Raw genomic sequence first — 22,348 nt, forward strand, 5'->3', positions numbered from 1 at the left:
CAGGATCTTCAGATACAGATTTCAGAACCCTGTGAAACAGAAGAGTGATTTCAGAACAAAAGTGAAACATTTACGTATTAGATCTAAACAAGCTAAAAGAAATTGTTCATATGTGTTTCGCGTTCTACATTAGCTCCAACAACGAGTAACTTTGTACAGAACTGTGCATTTTTATAGCTTGCACATGGTTTTGATTTCGACGTCGAGGAGAAGGTTGTGTGCCTGTCTGCCTGCTGCTATCGCCGTCGCCACCGTGGCAAATGGACAACATTAAGCAGAGCGGGGCCTCAGAGAGAATGTGTGTGATTAGATATTTGATTATTTGTGTACACATTGTAATGTCACCCCACTGTAGTTTTGCTGGCGATAAAACCACATGAATTTTTCGTTCCTCAAAAGAGATGGAACAGAAGTGTTTTTTGGTTTATCGCTAAACTACTGACATTGTACAGAGAGTGTCTTCTTTCAATCACTGGATAGAACCAACAGAATTCTCAGTGTAATTGGAAATAGAACAGGTTACACGAAGCTCGCATTCAATATCAGCAACGGTCCGTAGTTATAACGCATCCTAGCCTGGAGTAGACTACACTGACATCGAATCTCTGCGGTACATTAACAATTAAGTTGTTACATTGATTTGTGGGGCCCAAAGAGTAACAACAGTTGAAGGTTCGATCAGCTTCCGTTGAAGCACTTGTGCAAATGGAAGAAGAAGAGAAATTAAGGTAGATACCGCATTTTTTGCGTGTGTGGTTCGGTCTAGATTGACAAAACTCTGATATATTTTTATAACGCCGGGTATAGAACAACGTCTAAAGTCGGTCCGCAAATGGAAGATTAGGGAGAAGAAAAAGGATGTGAAGATTAATGCAAAACACTGTACGCGTCTGCATCAAAATTCGATAGCTAATGAAGTTTTAATATACCCATCGAGGTTGTAACAAATTTCGTTTTCGCCTAGGCATGCTTCAATAATATTCCCCAAGAACGTCACAGCAATGGCGTTACTTGACAGTTCGCACTGTTCGCCGCGACGATCGTGTGTGTGCGTGCAGGCGCACCCAGCGGTTGCGTGTGTGTTGGTGTTGGATTTATCTAAACGCAGCAGCAAAATCGCTCTCTCCTGCTCTGCTGCTGCTGGCCTTCGTTGTCATCTTTTCCGCAGTCGTCATCCGTCGCTGAAAAGAAAAGAGCAGGCCAGGCTTCGTCCGGCTGTTCGTGCAACCCAGAGACGCGTCGCGTATGCGAAGAAGAAAAGTCCCATTTTGTGCTCGCTCCGTCATTGTGTCAACCCTGGGTTTTTAGCAGTTTTGTAGTGAAATTGGTGAAAATACAAAGTTTATTGATAAAGGGTAACAGTTTCTTTGTGGCGCTACGATTAAGGGTTCCAGTGGTTTGCAAGACATAATAAGAAGCGTAGACGCATTTTCGGTTTGTTCCAGTAGCGTGCCGTGCATTGCAACAAGGTGAGCTGCCGTTTTTTTGGGACAGGCATCAAGGGTCTTGTTTGCGATTCCTTGTAGCTTAACGTGTATTTTTTGTTTGCTTGTGATGAAGTGTTCGGGATGCGTGTGATTATTTGTCCACTGCTTGTGTTAAACGTAATAATATTCGTGCCACTTTTGCACATCTTCTTGTTCTCACTGCTGCTGGTTGGTTGAACGCGTGTGTATGTGTGTGTGTGTTCAAGAGACGAACGAGAGGTATTTCCAGTCTGGCGGGCTTTATAGAAATATGTTGTGTGGTGAGGATGTGCGTTAAATGCTATTGAAACTGCGAAGGACACAATTACAGTTCTTTCGCGCACACCCACGCACCCCGCGATTGGGCATATTTGACCATGGACATTTTAATAAGTTTTATTAGGCATGTGTATACTACCCCGTGTGCGTGTATGTATTCCATTTTTGCGACTTGAATTATTCCCTCTCCTTTCTTGCCATTCCCCATCCCTAGTGTGTGACCCGCGCGCTGATTCGATCGGTTCCGATACGTTCATTTTTTGTTGCCTTCCGTCCCAATATCCCCTTAAGGTTTGTCGCGCACTACTCCGTGGGTCTCATATTCTCGTGACGCGTACTGTACCCGTTACGCATACATATTAGTGGAGGGGGGCCGACCAAAAAAGTATATGTGCGTGCGTGCATGAAGTGGTGAGAGCGGGAAATATCGCGCGGGAGCGTGGACTGGCTTTTGTTGCCACCACTACACGTAAAGCCGTGTGCACTATTGTGTGTGCACACGACGCAGTCTCTTGTGCGATAGTCGCTTTTGGGTTTTTTTTCTTCGCATTTTCTTCCTTTTCTGTGCTTTTTTTTCTGGTTTTGTGCATGAGTTTTTTGTTGTTTGGGAATGTATCGTCTCGGTGTTCAGGAAGGTAAAATCCAAAGACACCGGGTTGGTACGATTGGTGTGAGTTTCAGTGCATTTGAAGTGCGTGAATAGTGTGAGTGCACTGGTACGTGTGTGTGTTTGTGAAATCTCTCTCTAGTTCGGAATGTATAACTGAGAGAAAAAAAACTCAACCCCAAATAATAAGGAAATGATCACATCTACGCAACATACTAAAATTCACTTTAAAATCGTTTGAAGCTTGCAAATCTGATGTTCACCATCAGTTTGAGGGATAGAATCGCATAGCTATCGCAAAATAGAGTAATCTAAAATATTTGACCAAAAAATCCATGGATTGTTAATATAAATTCGCTGACAGGTATTTTCATGTTTTGTGTGATGTTTCCTCTTACATGTGTATGATCCAAACTCCCCACTCTCTGTCGACAATCTTTTCCGAGCTAAAAACGGTTTCAACAAACTAGAAAAAGAAACAACGACCGCGTATGTGTGTGTGCGTGCGTGCTCCCATATTACAAACACCTTCAGCTGCGTACACACAACAGCCAGCCATGGTTGCAATGGCTACCCTCTCCGCTGTGAAAACGTAATCGCCATTCGTAAAAGTGTGTGCGTTTGTGAGGGAGAGTTACGCACACACGACGCAGCAAAGCATATCTCTCGTGTGACGCGCTGGTGTTTACCGCCTTGGCCTGGTTGGACCGCCAGAGAAGAGCGGTTGATGATGGTGTGTTGGCCTCCTTCTCGACTTTGCGGTATTTGGTCCCATTTGGGGAGGTTGAACATTCTGGTTGGTGTGTGGTGTCGGCAACAACAAGAAACGAGATAAAGAACTCGGGAAGAAGTATTGGCTTGCTTTGGCGTGTGTTCTGTTTGCGGGTGTCACTATCATTGGTGTGTCGGACTTTTTCTGCTCAATATGCTGTTTAACAGAAGTGATAATTGATAGATCAAAATTGGAACGATTTGAAATATGTCTTTTTGTGTTTTTTCGCCTGTTAAGTACTAATAAACTTAATTCGTTCCAAACGTTTCCTACAAACCGTCTTTGTCGTCATAGAAACACAACAAGAACTCTTCAGTTTTACGATGTTGTTTATCGAGCTTCGAGGTGAATCTAGTTTTATTTATGTAGGTCAGAAGAAAGTGGAAAAAATACTTGTTATGCTGTTGTCGCTCAACGTGTACCCCAAGACTCGCTTTGCTTCTTTTACGTATTTTATTTTTACTTAACCATTGCGCGAAAGTTGTACATACTACCAACGCATCTTAATCAGTTTACTACAAAAGTGTGTGATTACAAAGTTTGTATGTTAAAAAACCCCTAAACGGTGCAAGAAAATATGCATTAATAGTATTTTTTATTTATTTTGCGTGAGAGACTACTAGATCATGTGTAATCCGCGCCTTTTTCTGGTTACAGCTTAACGCGAATGTGTGCGAGCAATCTTTTCCCGCTCTGTGTGTGTGTGTGTCCTGTTTGGCCATTTGTGTGTGTGCTTCAGAAGAATGAGCGAGTGAGCAGTGAGCTTTGTCGGGTTGAAAGAGCAGGAGCGATGCTGTTATGCTGCTCTCAAATTTATAAATCTCGTATAAGTTGTACTTTGTTATGCCACCTTTAGTCCGTCTAGTGGAAGGGGTTTGGCAATACATCGTTCCCAATGATACAACATTTGTGCGTTGTGCGATGAGGAAAGCAGAGAATCTCCTTCCTCCGCATGGGAGAAAAAGACCAACGTAGCAGCGCAGCAGCAACTGACCGCGTAGATTAGATATGTTTTGCGAATGCAGTATTATCTCTCCTTACATTCAGTAGGGTCGTAAGTTATGCTGCTGTGTGCAAAATTATGTTTTGCTGTGGTGTATGATTTGTTATTTAAATATGTAAAGTAGTACTGATTTGTGACAGTACGGTCACTTTATTAAAATTTTGCCAAAGTAAAATAATTCAGGAAGCCTTAATGTTTTTTTTTCATTTAATGTTGTGTCATTTTGAAAAATGAATATCGCTTTTATTCTTTGTTGCAAAGCATTAAAAATTGTTGCAATATATAGGGGTTGTGGTTATTAGAGGGTTTTACCGGTATTTATCAAGTTTCGGATGATATTTTTTTTCGTAATTGAATATTTCTATACTACATTTAAAAATATATTTCTTATGAAACATTAAATATGAAAAATTCTTGCTGGTCGACCCACTCAAAACATTCCCCAGAACCTCAAGAATTCTTTGACCGGAATGTAATGATTGTGTAATGTTTGTTGTCTGCGTTTTCCATCACCATTAAGGGAGGAAAAATGAACCTTTTTCTGTGTGCGCCTCCTCTGCAGTTTTTAGTATAAATAGTGTATCTACAGTCGGGCTTCGGAGAAGTCGAAAAATTCAGAGACGACCGCCCAAGATCCGGTGCGCACTACTATCCCAAAATGCACATAAAAATGCACCCGTTCTCTCTTCCTATTCCTAGCACTCTGACCCAAGTAGTTTGATGCACCTTCCAAACCACCTACACACAAGCGGCGCGCACCGCCATTCCATCCCGCGGTCTCGCTTGTCGAACCGGGAGAAGGATTTGCTGAACACAATAATGCAGTAAATACCGGTTCAATGGATGGTTGTGCTGTGTTTTTGTTAGAGAATAAGAGATGGGAGAAGGTTGTGATGATGCTCCGGAAAACTCGGAGTTCCCTTTGCGTACCTCTGGAAAGGGTTACACATGAATTTGGGGAAATTTAAGTGAGAAAACATAAAAATTTCATGGTTTGGAAAAAGAATTTGTCATAAAGATAATGCAAACGTCGTTAATTACCGAAATAATAGAACTGTTACTCTTAGTTTCAGATCTCTGCCTCCGGAAGCGGAACAAGGATATCATTTTATGCGCTTGTGTAAATGCTTGTTCATAATGTGACGGTATAATATACACAGATGCAAGTGCGCAGGCCCACATTGACATTCCCGGGAGTCCCGAGAGCACTCCGCCGTATTGTATACTGTATGCTCGGTATTTGTGCACGAGCAAGACAAAAGGGCGTACCCGGCAAATGTTGGAAAAGAACGAGGAACGCGCGCTTGTAAATCGATCCGAACAAAATTCCGTTCGAACAGATGTTTCGCTCTTTTGCTTCGCTCGCAAAAATTGAAGATAATTGATACACACAGGATGCTTCTCATCACACATTTCTATGATAAAAAGCATCCCCCCGCCAATGTATGTTTATGGATATGCTGTTCTCTTTTGTTGATAAAGAGAAACTCAGGCCAGGAATTGTGCGTTCCCTCCGCAATAAGTGTGTGTTACTACGATCGCGGCATTTTCGATGAGAGCGCCGTGCAGAGAAGGAAACAAAGAAACATTATTTTCCTACCACGAAATGTTTGTTAATCGAAGGAAGCGTGTGCTGTAAAGTTCTTTGCAATCGTGTGTTATTCTGATGTGAAAAACCGTGTAATTTTGCGATAAAAAGTGACAAAAAAATGTTAAAGTTATTTTACTAACGTAAGATTTCTTTTTCCTTCTATTTTGCAGCATTTATCAGAGCGATTTTGTCTAGTTATCTGAGTGCAAATGATTTTAAAACAGTTCCAGCATCAGCGGGCAGGACTGCAGATACATTTGAACAGTGCAAGGATTGGTAAAAGTGTAAAAGAAAAAACAAACATTGACAAAATTGTTGCTTAAGCGAGTAAAGAAGAGAAAACCCCGTGTGTAGTGTGAAGCTGCGCGTGGTGTATCATCCTTCCCAATTGTACATGAAGTGTGTGTGTGTAGTGTGAAAAAAGATTTGCGTGCTGTTTGAGTTAAGTGTGATTAGATATTTTCCAGGAGAAAAGTAACCGAAGGGAAACAAAAAATTATAGAAAATGAACCCATCATGAAGCGTGGTAGAACGGAAGAGATACAATTTGGGCAACCGCGGGTTCAGCCACCGACGGGTCAGCAACGTATTATCACGACCACGCAACCGCATAATGTGGCCAGCAGTACTGGCACGACCATACAGTATCAGATCCCGCCGAATGTTATCAAGACGTCTACACCGCCCGAATCGGTCAATTCAGTGACGAATCTGAGCAGCCAACAGCAGCAAGCGACACAGCTTGTAGTGCCACCACAACAAGCTACTAGTGTTCAATACACGACTTGTAAGTAGAATCGTAGTAGGCAGATGCGATTTTGAGAAGCATAGTAACTAACACATGATATACTGTATTGTTTTTTTTTTTTGTTAACAGCTTATAATACGACGCTTGGAGCCAATTTGGTAAAAACTCAGCAGACGACAAATCCACAACAGCAACAAATACACGTAGTTAACGCGTCCAATCAAGTGCGCGGTCCAAGCCACAAGAACGCGGTAGTAAATGCTTCTGCAGTCGCGACGAACGCCGCGGCTACGCCAAACAATAACATTTCAGTAAGTAGCGGGCCGGGTACGACCGGTGTTACCGGAGGTGTGCAGCAGGTGATCACAACCAGCATGTCGCCAGGAGTCCTACCGGGTGCTGGGAGTGCGGCGCAAGGCCCACCGCCTCCTCCACCTCAAGGCCAAGCGCAACTCCAGCGGCTAAAGGTCGAGGATGCGCTCAGCTATCTCGATCAGGTGAAGTACCGCTTCGGCAACCAGCCCCAAGTGTACAACGATTTCCTTGACATCATGAAAGAGTTCAAATCTCAAAGCATCGACACGCCGGGCGTTATACAGCGCGTGTCCAACCTATTCCGTGGCCACCCGGAACTAATCGTCGGGTTTAACACGTTCCTGCCACCCGGGTACAAAATCGAGGTGCAAGCGAACGATCAAGGTTGCTATCTGTTCCAGGTGTCGGTGTCCGTACAACCGACGGCATCGTCTGGTGCGTCGGTCGCACCGCAACCTTCACCGCACAAGTACAACACAATCTTCCAGGGCGGCGGTCAAATAGTGCAATCGACCGGAAGCGGTGGGGGTGGAGCAGCGGGCGGTTCGAACGTAGTAACCGCTAGTACGGGAGGGAATGCTGGCGGCGGGGGAACGACAACCGGTGCCGTAAATCTCATGGCTTATGGCGGTGGTCATGCAGCCACAGCAGCAGCAGCGCCTGGTGCGAGCGTTCCCGTGCACGGTGGAACGTCACTGCAACAACCGACAGGTGGTTCGGTTGGTGGTAACTCCAGTCCGGCCACTGCCCAGAATGCCCAATCTCTTACAACCACAACAACTACGGCGGGAGCAGGTGGTGCAGGAGGAGGGTCTGGTCCGCAAGTGGCACAAAACTTTTCCTCACGCGGTGATCATCATCGGGAGCGTACGATATCGACCGGATCAGCAGCAAGCAGTGCGAGTCTTCCTGCAGGCGTAACCGTATCATCGACAGCCGCGACAACGGTTGTGACCGCGGTGGACGCTTCATCGGCTGGTGGAGCCGGTGCGACGGTCGTAACCGGGCAACAACCGTCACAAGCAACACAGTCCAATATACATCGGATTTTAACACAGCAGATTATATCGCAACAACAAACAACCGGCCCGACTGGTATTGGTGGAATGGTCCCAAGCGGCATGGTATCCGCTCCGACCCAGGTACAACATCATCAACAAACGACCATGCAGCAGGTGCAACCACCTCCGGAAGCGCAAACGGCAACCGTCACGACGACGGTTGTGCCAACGCCGACCGCAACGGCAAATCAACCGGTCGAGTTCAATCATGCCATTACGTATGTAAACAAAATCAAAAATCGATTCCACACGCAGCCAGAAAAGTACAAACGGTTCCTGGAGATTCTTCACACCTACCAAAAGGAGCAGAAAACGTACAAAGAGGGCGCGCAGAGTGGTTGCTTATCGAACGCGAAGCAGCTTACCGAGGCAGAAGTGTACACACAAGTGGCGCAACTGTTCGACAATCAGGAAGATTTGTTGCGCGAGTTCGGACAGTTTCTACCGGACGCGACAAGCCATCATAATCAGGCAGCTATGCAGCAGCACCATATGGCATCGGGCAAAACGAACTCTCACAATCTGGTGGTCAACGCTTCGATGCATGATCATCAACATTCGCAACAGCAGCAGCTAGGTGGGGGAGGTGGCCCAACGACAACAGGAACGACCGCAATCGTTGGTCTGGGTGGCGGTGCAGCCGTCCCGGTTGTGCATGGTGGCAGTGGTAAAAAGCTGGGCAGTTCCAATATCGGAGGCGTTTCTGGTGGTGCAAGTCTCGCCAATTTGAAGGTGTACAACAGTATGCAACCCTCGAGTTTGGCCCGTTTGCAGCAGGATCGAGAATATGCCGCAATAGCAGCGGATAGTGTGGGAATGCATGGTGCAGGTGTTGGAGTTGGTGGTATTCCACCGGGCAGTGGTATTCCCGTGGGTAGTGCCATCCGAACCGCAGGCGGGAGCATGATCACTTCCGGCGGTGCAGTAATGGTGGAGAAAGATCGTAACCATCACATGGGAAGCGTAGGACCGGGAAGTGGTGGTGGATCCCTCGGTGGTGGCGGTGGGCTGAACGCCAAATATATCCACGGTGCAAGCCTGTCTGCACTGAATCCGACTGGTGGATTGGTAGGTGGTAATGTACTTCAACCCGGTGGCCCTAATGTTGTTTCTAACGTAATGGCAAACTTAGTGCCTGTCAGTGTAGGAAGTGGTGGCGGTGGTGTGAATGCCATCAAACGATCGCCCTCGTACGCGTCACAGATTGGTTTTGTCGGGTCCGGTGGCCCGTCCGGTCATGGTAACAACATGAGCGCAGCGCGTGATCGCGGCGACGGTACTGGACCACCGCCAATTAAGCGACATAAACCTATCTGTCGCGATGTTTCACTGGCCGAAGCGTCCAAGTATGGTACACTGAACGATTATGCGTTCTTCGACAAGGTCCGGAAGGCACTACGCAGTCCGGACGTGTACGAAGATTTCCTGCGCTGTCTAACGCTGTACAATCAAGAGATTGTGTCAAAATCGGAACTGCAGACACTGATCACACCGTTCCTCAGTCGGTTTCCGGATCTGTTAAAGTGGTTCCAGGACTTCCTCGGTCCATCCACCGGAACAGGTGGCGGCGCTTCGAACGAATGCATACCACTGACGGCAGCAGCCGCGGCCGCTGCCCGTCAGGATCGTGACCGAACGCAAAGCGAACTGGCCGCCGACGTGGACCTGTCCACGTGCAAACGTTTCGGTGCTAGCTACTGTGCGCTGCCCAAATCGCACGAAGGTGTTAAGTGTTCCGGCAGGACGAGCCTGTGCCGGGATGTGCTGAACGATACGTGGGTATCCTTCCCGACCTGGGCCGAAGATTCAACGTTCGTTACGTCACGCAAGACACAGTACGAAGAGTTCATCTACCGGTGCGAAGACGAGCGGTTCGAGCTGGACGTGGTGATCGAATCCAACAGCGCCACCATCCGCGTGCTGGAAGGCGTGCAGAAAAAACTGACCCGTATGTCACAAGACGAAGTCAGCCGGTTCCGGTTGGACGATTGTCTCGGTGGAACGTCATCGACGATTCATCAGCGAGCGCTTAGGCGAATTTATGGTGACAAAGCGGCTGACATTATACAAGGGTTGAAAAAGAATCCCTCTGTGGCCGTGCCGGTCGTTTTGCGACGAATGAAAGCCAAGGAGGAGGAATGGCGAGAAGCACAAAAGGTAATGCACTACTTTCTCTTGTTGTATTTTTTTTTATCTTATTTCCTAACATTTGCTTTTCTCCCCTTTTTCGACAGAGTTTCAACAAGCAATGGCGGGAGCAGAATGAAAAATACTATCTAAAATCATTGGACCATCAGGGTATCAACTTCAAGCAAACGGACATCAAAGCCCTCCGATCGAAAAGTTTGTTCAATGAAATTGAGACACTTTTTGATGAGGTGAGTTACATGAAGGTAAACACGATCGTCCCCAGTTTCTTTTTTATGATTTTCTTTCTGTGTCATCTTTGTCGTTTTGTGGTAAAACAGTTGTTGTATTCGAGCCGTGCAGGGAGAATAGTATGTTTGTCAACATTTGCGTCTATTTAGGATAAATTGACCTTATGTTGATTTAGTTTGCGTAGTTGTATTGAATAGAGAGAGAAAGAGACAGAAAAGAACAAGAAGTAGGAGTAGATAGCGTGAGAATGGAAAATCAATGATGCAAATTAATATTGTTTTCAATTTATGCAGCGCCATGAACAGAACGACGATTCGGCGACGGTACCACAGGCCAGTGGGCCCCACATGACAATACCGTACAAAGACAAGACAATACTGGAGGATGCAGCGAATTTGCTCATACACCACGTGAAGCGTCAGACGGGCATTCAAAAGCAGGAGAAAGCCCGAATAAAGCACATATTGCGACAGTTTGTGCCGGATCTATTTTTCGCTCCCAGGCAGCAGCTCAGTGAAGATGAACGTGAAGAGGGTATGTGTATTGCCGATGATGCAACTCATAACGTTGGTTAATTTAAATTTATTATTTTCGTTAGACGATAAAGACACTGAAATGGAGCAAGATGAAGAAGTGAGCAGCGCGGGCAAATCATCTACCAGCGTTAAGAAAGCTTCATTGACGGCTTCCAATTTTTCTGGCAGTAATACAAGCGGTAGTTTCAATCCATCCAGTAATGCATCCGCAGGAGGAGCTGCGTCTTCCGATGTGTCAGCTACGGCCACAGTAGAGTCAGAAGGTGTGACTAAGGATAGAGAAAGTAGCAAAGGTGGAGATGATGCAACCGCAGCAAAAGCGACTACCATCGCATCAACCTCCGCTGAGCTGCTACCACTAACACCAACTGTTTCCACATCTACAGCGTTGTCCACAACGAGACACGGCTCCGAAATCACCGGAGATAATAATACTCCTAAAGCAGATAGCAACGGTAACAGCAAGGCTGCGGAAGATAGTACCACAGATAAATCGACGACAATAAAGATGGAAATTAAGGAAGAAAACGATGCATCTGTAATGCAGGATGCTGGAGCTACTACGCCAGGTTCGGCAGCTGCTGGAACGTCATCACCGCAGCAACAACCGTTGAGCCCACCATTGCCTCCACACGCCGTGAGCAAACATATCGTACGTGAATGGAAGATCTTTAAAGCGCCTTTTAAATGGACGAAACTTTCACTTAGTGGTCGAGCCCGAACTGTTAATTCTTTCACTTGTATGGCATTTCGTTTGATAACTCGTGAAAGATACCGGTGGTTGAATGTTTCGCCCATTTATTGTCACAAATGCACGTGAACATAATTCATTTTTGCTAATTATGTGTATGATTATTCTAAATTCCAGGAAGAAGCATACACGTTATTTTTCACCAACAATAGCTGGTACTTGTTCCTGAGGTTACATGCGATTCTATGCGAACGGTTACGCACGATTTACGAGCGTGCACAAATAATCGCCGCAGAGGAACGCGCATACGAGAGTACACGCAACAACAGCACCGCTACCGCGTTGCGCTTGAAAACAAAAAGTGAAATCCGCATCGAGGATTACTACAACACATTTCTGGAGATGTTGAAAAATCTGCTGGACGGCAATATGGAGTCAAGCAGCTACGAGGACACGCTGCGCGAGATGTTTGGCATTCACGCTTACATCGCATTTACGCTCGATAGGGTATGTAGTGGCCGGTCATTTTCGGAATATTTGAAGAATATAATAAGACCCCTTTATGTGTGTGTGTGTGTAATTTGTACAGGTTGTACAAAATGCGGTACGGCAGTTGCAACATTGTGTTACCGAGCGAGGAGCACTGGAGTGTGTGGAATTGTTCCAGGCCGAACAACGACGGGGAGGTGCTGGTGGTCTATGCCGGACGGCTAACCGTCGAATTGCCACCGAGCTTGCCTACCAACGGAAAGCAGAAACAGCACTACAAGATGAAAATTGTTTCAAAATTTACATTGTAAGTATTTGCTTCTTGTAAAGCTAAATGAAGGATTCTAGAGCTATACATTATATGGTTTTGTTATTTTTGTTTTTTTTTAGTACAAAATCGATTGTCGGGTAACAATCGAGCTGCTGGATACCGAATCGGATGATACGGCTACTAATTTCGCCAACACGCAAGCCTACGGCTCATACGTGAATCGTCTCTCAAACCCTGCTGCCACCGGTACCGGAAGTGATAGTGGTGGCGGTGGAGGTGGCGGAGGTAGTGGTGGCGCAGTTAGTGGAAGTGGTGGTGTTGTAGGTGGAAGTGCTGTGCTTGGTAGTAGTGTTGTTGGTGGTGGTAGCAGTGGAGTTGCAGAAGCCGGTGCACCGTTGAGCTCGAACATCAGCAGTAGTGTGAACAGTAGTAATCTTAATAACGCGCCCACCGGATCCAACACTAGTAGCGGCAGCAGTAGTAACAATACCGGCGGCAGCACAACAAATGCCGAAGTCAAAACAGAAACTCCCGAAGAGGAGCTGGTAAGTAACAAAAAATGTTAGTCAAACCTTTATGAAAAACGCACCCTCCTTCACAATGCGTGGCGTGCGAAATTGGAGTAACAGGAAATGGGTTTTCCACGAGTTGATCGTTTTCCTGCCCTCTTCTTCCCCCATAATTGTGTGTGTGTGTGTGTGCTGAAAAATTTGTTTGTTGCACTTTTCAAAACTAATTTTTTGCCTAGTGTGTGAAGGTGTTATAGGCCATTTCGTTGGGGACGTGGATGGCGGATTGGTGGGAACGCGTTATTATTGCTAAGTGAATAATGTAAATATGTTTGTTACCAATTCGTTTGCGCAATTTCATTTCACGCTTCAATTACAAATAAAAAAAAACATTAGCCGGTATAGCGAATCGTGTTAACGAATGTGTAACGATCGTCAGAAGATGGAGTGTTTTTAGATGAAACGAATTCATTTGTTGTTCATCTATACTTTTATATCTACCTCTACCAATACATTCTAAAAAAAAGGATTCTACTCGATCTTAACGATCGCCTAAAGCGCTTGAAATAGGATGATTTTTTTAAACACACATTTCAATTGAATGTAACTGAATTTTGACGATTTTGTCCGCGGTTCCGGCTATTGTTTCTTTTATAGTGTTGTTTAATTTTACATTCATCGTTTGGTTTCGTTTCTAATTATTTTGTATACGCTCCGATCGTTTTCCGTCGTATACTTGTTAGTAAGTGTACTTCGAGAGCGCATTGTACTCACCTTACACTGATGTATGATACACACACTTGTCATAGTTCTAAAGTTTACTCATTATTCTTGCTTTTTTTCGTATTTTATGTTCCTACTTGTTATGTCGCACCTGTTATCGAGCAAATTTTTTTACATTTTTGTTTAGTTTCAATAACTCATAAAACCACTGACTCTTCCCCACCCGGATGTTCCATTTATTATGATAGAAATACAACACAATTTGATGGTCAAAGGCGAGCCACCAATTTGCCATTCGAGTTTAAAAATAAGCAATTCAATTTCTGGATATCACCCCGTCAATAGTACATTTAAAATAATCGACTGTGTTTTCTTCCAAATACGTTTGACTAATTTAAGCTTTTTTTCTTCATACCTCTTCTTCTCTTTTTTAACCATTCTTTTTTCTGTGCCAGGTCAAACAAAATGTTTAAATGTATACAAATTGAACAAAGCTTACATACAAACGCAAGTAACGCTACTGTTGCAAATCAAAGTTGCGATCAAAACGGGGGACGAACGTGACCACACAACATCCCTCCCCTTCTACCAACTTGTGTACCACTACCAAAACTCGTGTTACTACTAGTTCTTCTACTATCGCATACCTGTATCCCGTTTCTAATCACTTGAATCCATCATTCGGTCAGCATTCAATTTGATAGGGACATCCAAAAATGAAAGAAGAGAAATAGTAGACACCCGCAAGCAGTTGATCTGTAGATGATATCAAATCGATGGAATTCGGTATCGAAACATTTGAGCAGTGCTCAAGTTTTAACAGCTGCCGAGGGTTCAGCATAGTGCAAAGGATGTAAAAGCCAAATTGGATGAACGAGATTTTTCTTTCTTTCTGTGCATACATGTTTATACACAACGATCATTCTGAGGGTGATGGTTTTATAAATTTTCTGTTGGATTTTTACCCCGGCACATTTTTATTGTGCGTTTGGCAAATGTGCATGCCTTTGCTTTATTTAGCTGTTAGCGAAAGCCTCTTGTTGCTGTTACACGAAGGCGCACGTACGTAGAAGGTAACCAACCAAGATGTGAGACTAACTTGAGACAAATCAGTTCCTTATTATCTACCTTCTCGGTGCTTACGTGCGTTGCAGCGATACGGTGCCCGCGAGTGGTATTAAAAAGGTTTGAAACAGATGTATATTTTTGGTTAATAGAGGAGGGAAGCATATACAGCACCACAACACAACAACACCTCAATAACAAGAAAAAAAAATTAATTAAAGATTTCGACCTTTCGATCTTTCGATTGGTGGATATATGAGGCAATATTTAGGAAAGATACGAAAAGTTTAAATATCATTTACTCGATTTCTCTTTCTACTGCCACCGATGTTTGATCATACGCTAAGCGGGAGATCATACAAAGACACATGGTGGTTTGTATGTTTTGTAAAGCTTCTTAGCAAAACCGCAGGGATTTCGGATCCTTCGCGTAAGGTAACACATATAAAAAAGAGGTTTTGTGGTACAAGTGATCGCCCATTTACGACGACTTATAGAAGGACAAAACCGAGCAAACATGGTCTTACGCATATGATGAACGCTTTATTTCTTACTGATAGCGATACCTAAAACGCAGAACACAGAGGTTTTAAAATGAGCCCGTTAAAGAAACAAAAAACAGTGATGTACTATAAACGATGCGATTCTGTTAATTTTGCCATATGGAAACAAAATGTTCCTCTGTTAGAAACACACGAATCTTAGCGAGAGGAATATTATGTATTGCTGCTGGATAGCTAAAGTTGACCGAACAGCGAAAGAAAGAGGGTAACGACAACTGTTTAGTTTTTAGTGCTATAGAAAGCCGAGTGGCAGTTTTGAAGGTAAAAGTTGTACAATAATTATGTAAAAAATAGAACGCTTTCAGCGATAACACAAATAGTGGTAGCAGAAGAACGTTGTGAGCAAGTAGAATGGTATCAAACCATACGATAAATCAATCTCTGTACAAAATTTAATGCAGATAATATTTTTAATTTATATAAAAAAGCAGGAGACTGAGTCGAGATATAATTTAAATTGAGTATATTGTAAATAGTATCAAGTTGTGTTTACTTTTCAACTTTTCTTGGACAAAATGTATTTCCGTGGATAAGGAAGAGCATCATCAGAGCATCGAGGAAAAGTATGTTATTTGACAGTATTTTGCATAAAACTTTCTTGACAGGGAAAGCATGATTTTGATGATCACGAGCCAACAGTTTTTATATGAACACACGAGACATGGCATTGATGAATTGTTGTACAGAGGGAACAGTGAATTAAATTTCGTGAATGTTCAAGAAAATTCATCCCAAACACACACACACCGCATAAAAAATACTACAAAACGCGAGGGTACATTTCTTCCGTAATTTTAATGTGAAATCATGCGGGCGCACTGCAGAGTACGGCCGTTATGTGTGTGCTAATACAGATGGGGGAAGTGTAAAGGATAAAAATTTAAATCTATATATGAACAAAATGCAATCTAATCTTCTATACGTCTAAAAGAGCAAAAGAGGGAACGCGAGTTGTGTCTGATTGAATGTTTCAACCAAACATGAATGAACAATAACAAAAGAAAATTTGCAAATATTACGAAACAAACAATCGTTTTTTTCTTCTTCACATGCGTGTCTTTACACTGCAATTGCAACGCGGATCAAAATGATAACACCCGAAATCATAACGTAGCTTTGAGTTTTGCAATTTATGTTGATATTTTTTTGCTTCTAAATCGTTCATTAGGTTTGTTTCCTTGTCTTCATTTGTTCAATGTTAACTAATTGAACATTTGTTTTGTTAATGTATTTTTTTTTCTCGACGAGATGATCAATTTTGTTTCCAAATTATGCAATAACGCGTTAAAGGAATACTTTTTGCGCACATAGACATATTGATAACGAGCACATAATGACCACAAAGGAGAAGGATCGGAAGGGGATAGCGCGCGATATGATGGTATGTGGGGCCACTTAAACATTGTTTGCAAATATAGGTATGTTGAAAACTTCTCACCCAAAACACACTTCTTTTGGTGTTTCCTTTTTTAAGTAGAATTATCACTCGACGCGCGTTACTTTCTTTCTACATTTTATCTCTTTTTTTCATTTTTAATGCTTGCACTGTTTCGTTTACTGTTGATAATATTGTATTATTGGTTAATGTTTTACTTAATGCAAGATTTCTCGTTGTCACTGGTAGAGACGCATTCTTCCCGAATACTTTTAATTAATTAATTCAATTTAGGGTACTGTTTATGTATAATTTCCCTATATTTCCCGTATATAAAACATTAAAATAGCTTGTAGATGAAATGAAGTGTGCTTTTTTCTCTTTCTCTTATTTCTGTGTGGTATTTTTATGTAAAGTTCTTAGTAGTGACGAACATATACGTCATTTGGATCTTTTTTTTAAATTACATTACAGTTAGGAATATTATTAATTAACTGATCGCTAGTTGTTAGGGTAATTTACGATGCAGTCATATTTCCTTCATTAAATGTAATATGGTTCCCAAATTTAAACAATATTTTCAATCGATGAAAAGAAATATTAATTTTTTTAAACTAATTTTATGTTTGACCTGGTACGAAGAAAACGAAAATGTTTATTTTGTCCTCTGCGGAAACTACAACAATTGCCTCCCTCTCATTCTTAACAAAAAGTGTCTCATTCAACACAGAGCCATCCTTCTTCTTCGTGTGGTGGTTGGGTATGAAGTTGATCTTTTTTTGCTTAGGTATTGCTGTGGGATTATGAAATGCATGTTTCTGTGTATTTTTTCATACTTGTTATCTGTTGCAATTAGATTTGCAAATCAGTCTGTCTTTTTTTAAAGTTTATGCTTTTAGTACACTTGCTGTATTTGAGTATGGTTTTTCTTGGTTTTCATATCGCTTTTCCGTCTTGTTGTTACACGTTATCTTGTTTTGATCTGTGGCGTTTCTCTGAAAGTCCCTTGATAGTATCGCGCATCTAATTTTGCAAGTTGATTTCTATTGACATCACCGCAAATGATAGGCAAATAGAGACCGTCGTCCCTGTTGAAGGGACGAAGGGCGCAGCTCACGCCACACAGCAAAGCAATTAATGCATCTCGTTTTCTTTGTTCTTTTTTCTCTCTTCCTTCCTGTTATCGTGTGATTGGTTTGTTCTTCTCTCTTTTGTTGTTCCGGGACCTTGTTCGTGGGACATTCACAGAAATTGCGACCACAGTCGGGCGCCGCACGTATGCCAGTGTTTCTATCCCGTAACGTGAAACAACGGCGAAAAAACACCAAACGTACGGTTTCGGTCACCATCGATGGGAAATCGGTCACGATGGGGCAGCTGCAAGCTAGCGACGTAGAGGAGGGCACCGTAGCAGCTGATACTATCTCATCAACGGAGGACAAAAATGCATTGCCGCCCGTATCTAACACAATCACCGCGAGTGTGTTCCAAAGTACGGCTACCACCCCTAACTCGAAACCGCCACAACACGCTGCTGATGCGGAAGTAGATGCTAGCCGGAAAGAAAACGATGCCCGTGAAACATCCGGTGTCGGAAAATTACAACACGAAAATGATAATGTTGGTGCTGCTGCCGCTGGAAGTACGACGATGGCGAAAGGAGAATCTAAATCGCCTTCCTCGACGAAGGATAATGGTGGAAGCACCACCAGTGGGGGTAACAATAACAACAATCCAAACAATATCAACAACAACAATAGCATTGGGAGCAATCCTTCGCTGTGGTTTGGTAGTGGTAGCTTGAAGAAGCAATCGCCATCAGCAGTTCCAGCCGATCGCCGCCTGTCGAACATGAATGGTGCGGATCGCAATCTGCTGTTTATCGATGATAGTGAGCAGATGAAAGTGGCACGCAACACGTACAAGACATCCCAAGTGCAGAAGAAAAATTTCATCATGTATTGGCACGGATCGCTAACACGTTCGAGAAAGGTTTGTGTTGCGAAAAGGTGTTCTAACGTATGCTTAAAAAATTGACTGATTTTACCGATTTTATTTTATACGAGTTAACTACTGATGGTTCAAGTATTGTCTCGTCGTTTGTATCTATACTATTGTGTACCTACAAGAGATGATAGCTTTATCATTTACGATATAGTGTAAACTTCTACTATTTATCACCCGGTAGGTCTTCGATGTATTTTTCTTGAAAGCTTATTGGACACAGGATTCAATCAAAATGTATTTCATTCACAATAGTCTTTATTAAGACATCCAAAATCAACTAATTGTTTATGCATACGTTGTAATTTTAACGTCGAGATGATATTAATCGTTTACGTCTTACTTCATTCCAGAGTCACTGTCGAGTTACGACACGAATGGATCAGAGATTTAAGAGCGTCGTTGATCGGTGGCTAGACCAGCATGTTACCGATACCCAACGGGCATCATGCGTGGACTGGTTGCTCGGTAAGCGACAAGATTTGGTAAAGAGTACCACCTCCGTTATCGTTCAAGACAACGGGTTAAGCCGTACACCGTACGCACCATACAATAGATATAAGGTGAATCAACTAAAACTAGACTAGCGTCAGAGGGTGAGCAAAGTGATGGTGCTATCCGGCGAAGGGAGTAACCGTTGTGGCAATAAATTAACCTTTTACTATACAAAACCGAGCAACAATGTTAGTGCAGGGGTGATTTGAATTGCCACCAGCGCACCTATGTTGCCGCATTATTGTACAGTAATTAATTCTATTTAAAAAGTCTCAAACTTGAAAATGTGTACCTATGAGTATGACAATGTGCCTCTTAAGTCAGAAGGTTAGTCGATAGCGAAGGAATGTAGCAGATGCGACTATTAGGGATTATTTAGTTTTATTTAATTTCTATGTTAACTGTCTGTAAATGTGTATTGTTTTTTATTTGTGTGGGTCCTCTTTCCACTCACTGTACCCCAACGTCGTGTTTGTGTACAGTTGTAGTGTTGGTCATGCCTTTAAAAGGATAGTGTTGTTGTGTTGGGGGATAGTGAAACAGAGTTTGAACTCTCGTTTAGTTTAGGAACACTTGTTGAACTAAGACCCACACCCCCACACGTCGTCGTTTTCCGCAACCGTGAAAGCAAGATCGCAATTAATATGAAATAGTGAATATCTATTTCATATTTTATTTGATTCGTAATATTAGATCTTATTGTAAAGCAAAATTGTAAATAGCCAATCGTTGTTTCTTCCTTATCCAATAGGAAAAGAAAGACATGAACGTACGTTTACAAAGTGATCATTTTGATCGTCCTTAGGCCACAACAGGTTGTTAATGATCGTAGTTTGGTGAAAATTTTATCAATCTTTTTTCTGCGTCCAACATTTTTCAATGAAAAAGGAATGCAATTTAATTTAAAAATGAAAACTTTATATTTAGACAGTACCGAAGAAAGTGAAAAGTTCGAAATCATTCAACTGAATGACCCAATGGTGTGTGAAATGGGATTTTTACTTGCAATTAACATCAAGGTGAGGTGCAAACGAAGATGTATGAAAATAAATTTAATTCCGCAGCTGGAGAATTAAGTGCAGCACTGAAAATGAAACATGCTGGAACGTTGGGTTTTTCCTGTAAAAAATATTCGAAACTACGTCACGTGATGAACGGAATGCACACATTTAAATCGGTGCTAGAGGTAAAACTCGACGGCTCTTCCAACTGGAGATCGCGACAGCAATAATGGTTGCCGAACATTCGAACGGATTCGATAATAGCTGGTAACTCTTTCTTTCATATCTGTTACATCTATTACAGTCTTACTTGTTCAAAACGCCTAAAGACGACTAAACAGCGCTAGATTTTTATGATCAGTTCTGTCACCGAAATCTTGTGTGTCTATGCGGTGATAAATTTAACATCTGGCATTTTACACCTGCCGCATTATATTTACGCTCCTGTTACATCGACTTTTTTATCAATGGACGAATATTATTACGGAATATCGAAATACGAAAGTTAGTTAAAGTGGCCACACAATTTAGTTTTACGCAATATTATGAACACATTATTAGACGGGACACCCGGATAGATATTCAAAATTACAAAGGACTTTTAAGATCCTATCCGATAACATTACCTGCTTCTATGTAACAGGTGGGCTGATAATTGTTTGGCCTAACACATTTATCGCGCTAGAAGATTTTTATCCATATCATATTTCGTTTGTACCAACCTTCAAAGGAATTCTGTTCAAATTTGACAGCACTCGGGCCACAACCTAATGAGCTAGAGCATTTTGTGTGACGCAACTTTTGTGCTTTGCGTAATCATGGAAAAGAAGGAATTTCGCGTGATGATAAAATATAAGTTTTTGAAGGGGAAACATATAGTTAAAGCCAAAAATTGGCTTGATGAAGAGTCTTTGGACACTGCTCTACCAAAATCAACCATCAGATATTGGTATGCTAAATTTAAAAGTGGTAAAATGAGCCCTAAGGACGGTGAACACAGTGGAAGCCCAAAAGAGGTGGTTACAGAAGAAAACATTTAAAAAAATCACAAAATCATTAAGAACACCCATAATGTGAAGCTGATCGAGAAAGCTGACACCCTAAAGATGTCTAAGGAACGTGTTGGACATATCGTTCACGAGTATTTGGATATGCGATAGCTCTGTGCAAAATGGCTGCCGCACGAGCTCACATTTGACCAAAAACAACAACGATTTGACGATTGGAAGCAGTGTTTGGAGCTGTTTAAGCGAAATAATTCAGAGGTTTTGCGTCGGTATTTAACAATGGATGAGTGTTGGCTTCTCCACTTCACTCCAAAGTCCAATAGACAGTCATCCGAGTGGACTGGACGCGATGAACTTGCTCCAAAGCGGGGGAAAACGCAACAATCAGCTGGCAAGGTTATGGCGTCAATTTTTTTGGGATTTGCGAGGAATAATCTTAATAGTCTATCTTGAGAAAGGAAAAACCATTAACAGCGACTATTACATTAAATTTTTGGAGCGATTGAAGGACGAAATCGCCAAAAAACGACCGAATTTGAAGAAAAAAAAGTTTTGCTTCACCAAGACAACTCACCGTGCCACAAACCAGTGAAAACAATGGCAAAAATTCATGAATTAGGCCACAAAATGCTTCACCACCTACAGTATTTCGTAGATCTGGCTCCCAGTGACTAACTCCATTTCTCAGATCTCAAAAGGATGTACTCTGAGAACAAAATTTCGTCGGATGAAGAGGTGATCGCCGAAACAAAGGCCTTTTTTGAGGCAAAGGACAAATACTACTACAAAAAGGGTATCGAAAAATTGAAAGACCGCTAAAATCGGTGTATCGCCCTTGAAGAGACGTATGATGAATTCAAAAAAATAATTTGGCCAAAAAAAAGTGTTTTACTGTCATAGGCCAAACAATTATCAGCCCACCTGTTACAGAGCACAATAACATGACCATCCCAGCGGCTTCGCGCGTGTTCGCTACACATGCGGGGCCAACAATTCTTCCAAGCGACTTCCGACTTCGAACGAGATTAAGAGAAGATTGATTTGTTTTGGACAGGGTTCATGTCTCATAGGCGAATGACCTGGATTTAACTTATAGAAGATAATCTGTAAGCTTCCCGAATACAGTCTAGCTAATCATTCTAACACAGATCCTTCGAGATAACTCAGGGCCATTCTCATTCTGCTGACATGCGCCAGTCTTCATGACATCTTGACTAGGTTGCGTAGAAAAGCTTCACCCTGGACGATTATTGTACACCATTTGCCCGTCATCCTTTAGAAGATCTACCGCATTTGATCATCAGTTGATCTCTCCATATTTTGGGAATTCTCTGAAAGTAGTACCCAACTATCTCTTCTACCAATGGGGTGAGTCTTTCTATATCCAGCGTCAATATT

At 42.6% G+C, this 22,348-nt stretch overlaps 1 protein-coding gene across 1 annotated transcript; it reads left to right on the top strand.

Moving 5' to 3' along the window:
- Positions 1–6,059: 6,059 nt before the first annotated feature.
- LOC128305653 (uncharacterized) lies at positions 6,060–20,031 on the top strand. Its single transcript, XM_053043219.1, has 10 exons — positions 6,060–6,505; positions 6,596–9,999; positions 10,077–10,235; positions 10,515–10,755; positions 10,820–11,409; positions 11,626–11,955; positions 12,038–12,244; positions 12,328–12,753; positions 17,692–18,435; positions 18,801–20,031. Exons 1-10 carry the CDS (start codon positions 6,235–6,237, stop codon positions 19,032–19,034), a joined length of 6,606 nt encoding a protein of 2,201 aa, XP_052899179.1. The 5' UTR covers positions 6,060–6,234; the 3' UTR covers positions 19,035–20,031.
- The last annotated feature ends 2,317 nt before the right edge of the window (positions 20,032–22,348 follow it).

Source organism: Anopheles moucheti, chromosome 3 (genome assembly GCF_943734755.1).
Source record: "Anopheles moucheti chromosome 3, idAnoMoucSN_F20_07, whole genome shotgun sequence".
Lineage (NCBI taxonomy): Eukaryota > Metazoa > Arthropoda > Insecta > Diptera > Culicidae > Anopheles > Anopheles moucheti.

Excerpts from the sequence above, each read along its gene's own strand:
- LOC128305653 (XM_053043219.1), top strand. The coding sequence starts at position 6,235 with ATGAAGCGTGGTAGAACGGAAGAGATACAATTTGGGCAACCGCGGGTT. Across the intron at positions 6,506-6,595 it reads TAGTGTTCAATACACGACTT|CTTATAATACGACGCTTGGA; the intron begins GTAAGTAGAATC and ends TTTTGTTAACAG. Across the intron at positions 10,236-10,514 it reads ATGAGGTGAGTTACATGAAG|CGCCATGAACAGAACGACGA; the intron begins GTAAACACGATC and ends CAATTTATGCAG.